This window comes from Aplysia californica, unplaced genomic scaffold, assembly GCF_000002075.1.
Source record: "Aplysia californica isolate F4 #8 unplaced genomic scaffold, AplCal3.0 scaffold01805, whole genome shotgun sequence".
NCBI lineage: Eukaryota > Metazoa > Mollusca > Gastropoda > Aplysiida > Aplysiidae > Aplysia > Aplysia californica.
The window spans coordinates 13,157-23,667 of NW_004799075.1; the positions used below are offsets into that span (position 1 = coordinate 13,157).

Sequence of the window (10,511 nt, forward strand, 5' to 3'; positions counted from 1 at the left end):
AGAACATTGTACAGGGCCTTCCCAGTAGACTGTGCAGGAAAGAAACATTCCATGATGGCTACCACGCGGTCTGACTGGTCGGCAAACGTAATGTTGAGAGGGCTGGCAGAGAAGAGAAGCAAGATGATCTTGGCGTTCCCGCTGTTGGCAAGAACATCCAGAAGAATTTCCTTCTGGTGTCCGGGAAGCTCCATATCAGGACGATCTTTTCCCTCCATTTCAACAGCTTGACCAGTGCCCAGAGCTACAAACACCAATTCCGTATCTTTCACTATTGCAGGCACGGCAGCTTTGTTATACTTTGTACAAACAGTGCTGTCGTTGCACACTTTTCCGTGTTTGGGGTTGGGGTAAATATCCTTAATTGCACCAAACGCAGATGTGGAGAAAGACTTGTCTTGATGAGGGGGGTAGTCACCGTTCACCTGTGTTAAGTCGTTACTCATTGGTCCTAACACTGCGACTTTGCTGTACTCTCCTTTCTTCAAGGGTAAAATACCACCTTTATTTTTTAACAGTACGAAAGACTTCATCGCGGCTGTGACAGCCACCTGTTGATGCTCGGTAGATTCGATCTGATCCATGCTCAGCTTGGCGTAAGGGTTATCTTTTACCGGGTCAAACTCCCCGAGCCTCATGCGAGTGTAAAACAGTGGTTTGACTCTTTCCCTCACCAAATTCTCCGTCAATTTCCCCTGATTAATAGCATCTATCATAGACATATAAACTGGGTTTGCGAGATTGTTTGAAAGTTCTAGATTTGTACCTGCGTTAACACAGGCCGCCACAGTATCCACTCTATTGTGACGATATTTATGAGCCCACATGATATTTTCTATCGCAGCTTGGTCACTGACGACATAGCCCTTGAAGTTCCATTCTGTGCGCAGGATGTCTGTAAGCAGTTTTTTGTTAGCGCATGTTGGGACACCGTTTAGTCTGTTGTAGCTGCACATGACGCTGTAGGTACCGGCCTCTACACATTTCTTGAAGGCGGGCAGAAACGTCATCCTCCAGTCGGTGTCAGAGACGATAGCGTCAAAGGAGAATCTTGACACTGGTATGTTTTCGGGCCCTCCATGAACGGCAAAATGCTTGCATCCAGCACTGGTCATTATGAACCTCGAGTTGTTGCCTTGGATACCCTTGACAAAATTCTCTGCCAGAACACCGGTCAGGTAAGGGTCCTCGCCGTATGTCTCCTGATTCCTGCCCCATCTTGGGTCTCTCAAGATATTGATGACCGGGCTGAAGCAACTCATACCAGTGTGAGTGGCAAAGATACCCCTTTTGGCAAAATCGTTATATTTGGCTCGCACTTCTTGACCTGTCGCTCGGGCAACATTGTACAAAATTTCACGGCTGAAAGTGGCCGCCAAACCAATAGCTTGAGGAAAGCCCGTTGCATTCTCTATTGCCGCCCCATCACCCCGCAAACATTCTGTGTCCCACTGATATGGCCCAATGCCCAATCTCGGAATAGCCGGGGCTGGACCTCCAAGATCCCCAGCTCCACCCCTGGACATCTGTACCTGAATCTCTTCAAGGGTCAGTCTGGACACGAGATCATCCACGCGCTTATCCCACGGCAAGCTGGTGTTCCGGAACGGGAAGTCATTGATTTGTGCCTGGTGCTGTGCATTGTTCGTGGGGTGTCCTGTACTAGAGTGACTAACTCTTGAGCTCGTGACTCCATGGTTTGACGCAACAATGGCTAGTACAAGGACGGTTATACCATGCCGTAGTTTCCCCAATATCATGGTCGTTTTTATTAAGGAATCTGTTTCAAAGAAGAAAGATACAAAGACGGTATTTGTTTGAGCACAATAAAAATATACAGCGACCCGTTTCAAACTTTGATTGAGCGCAAAGAATTTACAATACAGAAGCAATGCACGAAATATTTTCTCAAGACCATACTACATTCTCTCACAACGTAAATATTTTTGGTGAATCTTCAAGTAATAGAACATCTACAATTATACAGGTAAAAATATTATAGATTTAGCCACTCAACGTACCGGCCAGTCCCAACTGTTACACAATTAAAAATAGATCAACAGATGTTGGCCACGAAGCTGAACAGGTTGCTCTCCGTCACTTTCTCTCAGACGTGTTTACGGTGCGTTCACTTGTAAAACTGGAACAACTTTTCCAATACCAGTACAAAATCAATGCATATCATATATTTTTGAGAAGTTAAACTTTTCTATTTCACTACTTTTCATGTGAAAGTATCTAGTCTTAATTGACTACGTAAAGGATTCCTCAACACACAAAAACAGGAAAAAATACTGGAAACAACTTTTCCTTTCCGAGATCCTCCATCTCAGCGTTAAACTACTCTCAAAGAATGACAATTTTTAGGCAACACACATCATGATGAAAATTGAAGAATGAAAATAATTGTATTTCGAGTCGTTGTTACAGGCATGTCACAGAGTAGTTAGGATACAGAAAAACTAGTAACCTTAATCTTCATGGAAGTTCATCTGTTTGGTTGGGGGGAGGGGTTGTTTCTTAAGTTCCATTTTTAGATAACCTTTTTTAATGGACTCTCTGGCCACTGTAGGTCTGTCTATATTAGTCACATTCACTAGACATTTCGCAACCGACATCCGTATAGAGGCTAGGCGCTTCTCAGTCGCACGCAGCAGAGCGAAGTTCGATTCCCGAGAGGGAAAACATTTTATATTTTGTCATTTTTTTCAGTGTTTTAGTTTTATTTAGCGATCGCTGTGTCGCTGGAGTAGTTCGTCATGTAACTGGTCTTTGTCTTTTTTAAGGTTTTAAAGCCTACTTTTGGCTTTAAATTGTTGTTCATGATGTTGCAGTTAATGTGCATTTCTTGTTCATTTTCAATGCAAAGTGTCACATCATGATCTGCGAATTTCTGGTGTTCTCTGTCTATCGAAATTCCCTTACTGAACGTTCGTGTTTTGAATATTCCTGCGATTGCTGCTGTGAATAGGTCAGGTGAAATGGGGTCTTCGTGTCTCACTCTCTTTTCGATGGGAAACTTTTCTGACACGTCGTTATCAAGACGGATTTGAGCTTACGCCTCTCGATAAAGGTTCATCAATAATTGTTCATGTTTATTTTATGAGAGCTTCAAAAATTACAAAGTGTTCGACGAGTCAAATACTTTTTCGTGATCAATAAAACCAACGCCATAACTGTAGATTGTATCCATGACATTTTTCTATTACTTGATTTAATTATTATAAATGTTTTGTTGCCAAATTGTTGTTTTTCTCTGGTGCTGGTTATAGTCTAGCACCCTTTCTCTTACTTACTTGTCCTTACTTGTCCACTGTGTTGGGGTCACTGCAGTCGGAACATGTCCATCTCTGCTCTCCCCCTCCCCTCTTCAGGATCCATCCCAGAGTCTGTCTACTTATAGTTTCCATCATGATTTGGTTGCAGATCCGTCGGACTGGTCCTCACAGATGGCTGTGTTTCCCCTCTCCTCTTTGGATCCCCTTCTCCTTCAGTCTCCCTAGAGTGTGGGAACCGCTATCCGCCCTATTCTTCCTCAAATTTTCCCTTACAGCGGTTAGGACGGTTGGTGGGTCCTGTGTCAAATTCCCTCCCACTTTTGCTTCTCCAGCTAGTTTGTCTGATCTCTTCGTATCTGTAGTACTCTTGTAAACAGTTTGTAATTATTGGACAGTAAAGTTATTGATCTGTACTTCTTTATGTCTCTTCTGTCTCCATTTTTTAAAAACAAAATTATTTTTTGTGCTTCTTGCCAACATTCAGATAGTATTCGTGTGTGTAAAATTGTATAAAATGCTTTGGTTGTAAACGTTATAGCTAGTTATTCCTTCCACTTTTAGTACATTATCATGAGTTACTCCGTCATTGCAAGGCACTTTTACTTTTTTCTTTTTTTTTTTCAAATCCAGTTCGATTTCTTCTTCTGGAAGAGGCACTTTTAAAAATTTGTTTTCAGTACTGTTGTCGGCGTAGTCACCGAAGTTCGGAACATCATTTAAAAAAATAAAATTCTGCACATACACCTAGTATCTTCTTTCCATCTGAGGTTACTCCATCTGATGACTTAACTGTGCTTGGGATTTTCTTTTGCCACCCACGTTTGTGTATTTCTTAAGGTTACCTTGCCGCTCTTTTACTTTTTGTTCAGTCCTTTCCTTCCTCTACCTTATGTCTCTTTTTCTACGAATTTCCTTCACCATTTCGTTCAACTCAGCCTCTTCAATCTTTTCTTCATCTGTTTTGTGCTCTCGTTTGTGTATCTCTTTCCTCCTCAAATCAAGGTTGTCTTTTTTTCTTATCTTTTCTTGCTTTTTGTGCTAGCCTTGCTATTGGTTCTAAAATATGTTCTACTTCTTCTTTTACTATGTTTTGCAGTACATCAATGAAAGCTGATTTTTCCCCAAGAACTCTGAATCTATACAAATGCTGACATATATATTGTCTGGGGGTGTCATCTCTGACTCAGTGGTTGACGTGTAATGGCCCTCTATCCCTCATGGTCGCGAGCTGCTGTTGCAGATTCTGCTATATCCAAGCCAGTCCATGTTCTTATGTTGTCCATCCACGTTATTATTTGCCTTCCTCTTGCTCTCCTGCCCCACATCTTTCCTTCAAGCACCTCTTTCACAATGTTCACAGTGGTCTCGTGTCTTTTTAAGTGGCCATAGTTTTGTATATTTCTATATTTTTTTCCTTTAGCATGGTTTGTCTTGTGTGTAGAATCTGACACACCTCATTGTTTGTCTTTTTTTTCAACTTATTATAGGCATTCTATGGTAGTACAACATCTCATACGCATTTATTTTGTTTTCTTCTTTCCTTGTCAAAGTCCAGGTCTGTGCGCCATAGATGAATATGAGGAAGAAGTAGCATTTCAGCATTTTCCTTCTAAAAGTGAGAGATAGTAACAGGATTGTAATAATATATGATATATAATATGCGTGTCCTCATGTAGATTTTAAAAAATAATCTAGGGATTTTGCACGCTCGTGTCTCAAAGCTAAGAATGTTTTATTTTCTGAAAAAAATAAGTAAATAAGTATATAACTTTTTATCTGTATAGCTTTAGGTTCAAGTTTCTTCAAAATGTAAGTTTAGTGGAATAATAGCATACGTACCAACAACTGTGCAAAATGAAATGCTGTGACATAGTGATAATGTGCGGGCAACTGCACGACTTTAAATAGTTGACGCAAACAAGAACTGTTTTGGGGCCAAAAGCTAGATGAAGTTATTGTATTTGTTGTACTTTTGTCTGCTGTATGCCACTGCAACTGATAACTTAAAGTGGTAGAATAAACCTGTTGACATTAGCTGGCACTCTGCAAGGACAAGTGCTTTTTACAATTGGGACTGGGGTCGACACTTTGGTTTTAAAAAAGTTCCAGCACTAATGCTTATCGCGCTGCATACAAAGATTACTGAGGAACGGAAATGATGAATCAGCGTAACATTATCAAATAAATGTCGATGAAGGTCGACGATTTTTGTTTGTCCGTATATTCCTGAGTAGGCCAGGTACCAAAGTGTTTACCTGCACATGGAGGGGTATGTTGTTGTTTTCATAGAAGTGGTATACCCCCCTCCCGCCCAAAAGAACAGCAGCTTTAATGGGAGGAGGGGCAGGATGGTTTGACCCTGCATGTCAGTGCGAACCCAGACTAAGTGGGATGCAGTACCCCAGCAAGAAAATAGAGGGATAGGCCTACTCGATTTAAAGATAAAGTTTTCCCACCACGCAATATACTAAGTCTTTCTGCCTGCAGAGGTGAATAACTTAACCGTATGTCTTCAATCACTAACGCCTCTTCGAAGGAATGTCAATTAGCCAAACATTTAACGAAACAAAAGAAAAAGTGTTTAAACGTTGAGCGGTATTAAAGTGACGTCTTTATCTCTGCTTCCCCCCCCCCCCCCCTTTTTTTTTTTCTTAAATCCAAAGTCACATGTTTTGTAACTACAGTGTCACAAAGTAGGACTGGATGTAAAGTTACATGTTTTTTTTTATTATTTTTGCTATGGTTTTTATTTCAGGGTTGAAAGGGTCCTTTATACTTCGATAAAAACTTTCGTGTACGGGCAAAAGTTGGAATGAACGCAACATATAGAAATTATACTGCATTGTGCCAAGGCACTCAAATAATGATATTTCCACCTAAAACACCCCATTTTCAAGACCTTTACCTATGGATTCCGCATGTGTAAAACCAAAGATCATAGTCACCCGCTGTATTGGCTGCATCGTTCAACATTTTAATACACGTAAGAATAGCCAAAAATTTCAGTTTGCATTGCCATTTATAAATAAGATCAATTCCACTTGTATTGATCCCCATGGAGAGATTTTGTTTACGACAGTGTTCACATGTTTACGTATATATAAATACATACAATAATACATGGATGGTGATTACTTAACCCACAGTCTCATAATGATACAGACAGTCAACATCTCAAGTGTACAGCGCCCTACTTTTGAGATAGGGTTAGCCCATCTTGTTCAAGGACACACCCTAGTGACCACCTACCCAAACGCCAACAAATTGATGACCTCTATGATCCCTGTAAAGGTATAGCCATGCTACATGAGCTGTGACGAAATGAGTCACCCAGATAGCGCAAATTAGGGCACCACAGATAGCTCACTTTATTCCATTTGTCTTGGCTGTTTAAGAAAACCGAAGCACAAGGACGAGGAAACTGTAATTTTGCCCTGGGCAAAGGCATAGGATGAAAACACAGAATTCATAATTTAAAAAACCAATAGCCTCCTATCTATCAGTGGCACTATCTTACTGTAAGTCTTACTCAATAAATCTAATAGATTGTATTAGTTAATCAAAGGGATATTTTATATTATATTCTACCAAATTCAGAGACAATTGCTAAGCACACTTTATTTTTCACAACTTTTATTTAGTGGTCGTCCACAAGCATTAATCAATTGCAAACACACCACACAGAAAGAGATATATATATATATATATAAACAGATAGACAGACAGACAGACACACACAGACAGACAGACAGACAGACAGACAGACAGACAGATAGACAGACAGACAGACAGACAGACAGACAGACAGACAGACAGACAGACAGACAGACATATAGAAAGAAGTATAAGAAAAATAGATGAAAGTCACAGGTAGGGACGCTATTCAAGAGAATAAATAAGTATAGGATTGATAGGAAAAACGTGAGCTCTGTTAACACATCCAATTAGGAGCAGACGGAAGGAACACAAATTGTTGGGCATTTATTATATTTTTTCCTATTGATCATATAGTCTATAAATATAGTATAATAAAATTTTAATAGAGAGCTAGTGCTGTCATGAAAACAGAACACGTAAAAACATTTTACACTTACAAAAGAAGGCTCAGTTTACAAACTATGTTCACTTGTTGACTCCCCTTTAAAGTTGTTGCATCACCCTCCTCCTTGTTACGTTCTAATCTGCAAAACTATGATTATAAATAGCATAAGTGCTTCTTTAATCTCTGTCGTTTAATAGATCTAATGATAACCAGAGCCTCCAATATAAAAACTAAAGCAAATTAACAAATTCACACACAGACACAAACACACACACACACACACACACACACACACACACACACACACACACACACACACACACACACACACACACACACATGTATACAATTATACAAAAGAACGTGAAATTGAAAAATGTTACTTTTCAAGAGTGATAGAGTTTGTGATGGTGAACGTTCCTCGGAGGACGTTGGACGGCACCTGTTTTTTCTGATGTGGCTGTTGACCACCACAGAACAGACTCAACCCGCCAGCTTTAATTACCCATTTCCCATCTTGCCAAAACGCCATGGACTCCGAGAATATTGAAAAACGGCGGGAGACAGTTTGCATGGAGGTTATGAGAATCCGGTCAAAGTAGGCCAACTGCAGCTGTGGTACAGGCAAGGACTTGTCATTCCAGCTAATGTAACATTGAAGAACTTCTTCGCCATCAACGTTACCCACATTTGTAATGTCCACCTGCACTTCCAGATTATCTCCTGCCTTGATTGTGGTGTTGTAGATCAGATTAGAGAAATTGAACTGGGTGTAAGAGAGGCCATAGCCGAACGGGTACAAGGGATCGCCTCTGAAGTAGCGGTACGTCCTACCCTCCATGGAATAGTTGACCATGGGTGGAATCTGTGTACTGTACAGGGGCCAGGTATTGGGCAGTCTGCCTGCCGGGGAAGAATACGGCCCGGTGTTGGTGAGAACATTGTACAGGGCCTTCCCAGTAGACTGTGCGGGAAAGAAACATTCCATGATGGCTATCACGCGGTCTGACTGGTCGGCAAACGTAATGTTGAGAGGACTGCCAGAGAAGAGAAGCAAGATGATCTTGGCGTCACCGCTGTTGTCTAGAACATCCAAAAGAAGTTCCTTCTGGTGTCCAGCAAGCTCGACATCTGGTCTATCATGTCCCTCGCGCTCTACAGCTTGACCAGTTCCCAGAGCAACAAACACCAGTTCCGTATCTTTGACTATTGGAGGCACAGCAGCCTTGTTGTACTGTGTACACGGCGTGCTGTCGTTGCACACTTGTCCGTATTTGGCGTTGGGGTAGAGAGACCTCACTGCGTCCAAAGGAGTTGTGGAAAACGATCGATCTTGAAAAGGTTGGTACTCACCAATCTGTTGTTCAAAGTCATTTGCCATAGGTCCTATGATTGCGACTTTGCTGAACTCTCCTTTTTGCAAGGGTAAAATGCTCCCCTGGTTTTTTAACAGCACAAAAGACTTCATGGCGGCTGTAACAGCCAGCTGTTGGTGTTCGGCGGATTCGACCTGATCCATTCCCAGCTGGGCGTACGGGTTATCTTTTACAGGGTCAAACTCTCCTAGCCTCATGCGTGTGAAAAACAGTGGTTTTATTCTTTCCCTCACCAAATCCTCCGACAGTTTTCTCTGTTGAATAGCATCTATCATAGACAGATAAACCGGCCTGGGAATGTCGTTTGAAAGTTCCAGATTCATGCCTGCGTTAATGCAGGTCGCCACAGTATCCACGCTGTTGTTGCAATATTTGTGTGTCAAGATGACATTTTCGATGGCACCTTGGTCGCTAACGACATAGCCCTTGAAGTTCCATTCTGTACGCAGGATGTCTGTGAGTAGCTTTTTGTTGGCGCACGCAGGGACGCCGTTCACTTTGTTGAAGCTGCACATGACGCTGTAGGTACCGGCCTCTACACATTTCTTGAAGGCGGGCAGAAACGTCATCCTCCAGTCTGTGTCAGAGACGATAGCGTCAAAGGAGAATCTTGACACTGGTATATTTTCTGGCCCTCCATGAACGTCAAAATGTTTGCATCCAGCGCTGGTCATTATGAACCTCGAGTCGTTGCCTTGGATACCCTTGACAAAATTCTCTGCCAGAATGCCGGTCATGTAAGGATCCTCGCCGTATGTCTCCTGATTCCTACCCCACCTGGGATCTCTCAAGATGTTGATGACCGGACTGAAGCAACTGGCGCTCGAGTGGGTGGCGAAGATGCCCCTTTTGACAAAATCATTGTACTTGGCTCTCACTTCTTGACCTGTCGCTCTGGCAACTTTGTGCAGAATTTCACGGCTAAAGGTGGCTGCTAAACCAATAGCCTGAGGAAAGCCCGTTGCATTCTCTACCGCAAACACGTCACCTCGCAAACATTCTGTGTCCCACTGATAAGCCCCAATGCCCAATCTCGGAATAGCCGGGGCTGGACCTCCAAGCTCTCCAGCTCCACCTCTGGCCATCTGCACCTGAATCTCTTCCAGGGTCAGTCTGGACACGAGATCATCCACGCGCTCATTCCACGGCAAGCTGGTGTTCCGGAACGGGAAATCGCCGAATTGTCTCTGGTCCTCTTCTATGTACATGTGCCTTACTCTGTTAAAATGGCTACGTTGATCAAATCTTGAGCTCGAGACTCCATGGTTTGACACATCAATGGCTAGTATAAGGATACTTATACTATACAGTATCCTTGACAACATAGCCATCGTTTTTATTACGGGAATCGCCAATGGAGTCTGCTTGTAAAAAGAAAAATCCAAAAGAAGGGTTAAATTTTGTTTCAGCACAACATTAATAAATGGCAATAAGTTTTTAGCGTTAACTAATTGAAAAAAAAACAGTAAAAATTAGTGCAAGGAAACTTACTCCATATCCATGCTCCATTCTCTCAGAAGAGACTATTTCTATGAGAACAACAAGCATAAAACTACCATTAAGGAAAAATGCAGGAAAACGGCTAAATAGATAGGGTGTTTTAGGTGGAAATATCATTATTTGAGTGCCTTGGCACAATGCAGTATAATTTCTATATGTTGCGTTCATTCTCTTAACGTTTTCCAGGGATTCTGTTGGAGCTTTTCTCGTCTTCATTCCTCACTGGTATAAGTTATCCTGCTAGTCTCAGCGATACTGAGGTCTGTCCTCTTAGAAATGTTGTCCTTCCACTTCTTTTCGCTATGTTTCTGCCCC

At 41.9% G+C, this 10,511-nt stretch overlaps 2 protein-coding genes across 2 annotated transcripts in view; both read right to left on the reverse strand.

Moving 5' to 3' along the window:
* LOC101853057 (probable beta-D-xylosidase 7) overlaps nucleotides 1-5,859 on the reverse strand; it is a 6,413-nt gene extending 554 nt beyond the window's left edge. Inside the window, exons 1-2 of the mRNA XM_005113270.2 lie at nucleotides 5,118-5,859; nucleotides 6-1,780 (exon numbers count right to left, since the gene is read on the reverse strand). Coding sequence (XP_005113327.1) covers nucleotides 6-1,760 — 1,755 coding nt within the window. The 5' untranslated portion in view covers nucleotides 1,761-1,780; nucleotides 5,118-5,859. The remainder of the gene's footprint in view (nucleotides 1-5; nucleotides 1,781-5,117) is intronic.
* Nucleotides 5,860-7,699: 1,840 nt separating this feature from the next.
* Nucleotides 7,700-10,100, reverse strand: LOC101853288 (xylan 1,4-beta-xylosidase). Its single transcript, XM_005113271.2, has one exon. It carries the CDS (start codon nucleotides 10,025-10,027, stop codon nucleotides 7,700-7,702), a length of 2,328 nt encoding a protein of 775 aa, XP_005113328.1. The 5' UTR covers nucleotides 10,028-10,100.
* Nucleotides 10,101-10,511: the final 411 nt, after the last annotated feature.

Coding starts and splice junctions, on each gene's coding strand:
- LOC101853288 (XM_005113271.2), bottom strand. CDS start 10,027: ATGGCTATGTTGTCAAGGATACTGTATAGTATAAGTATCCTTATACTA.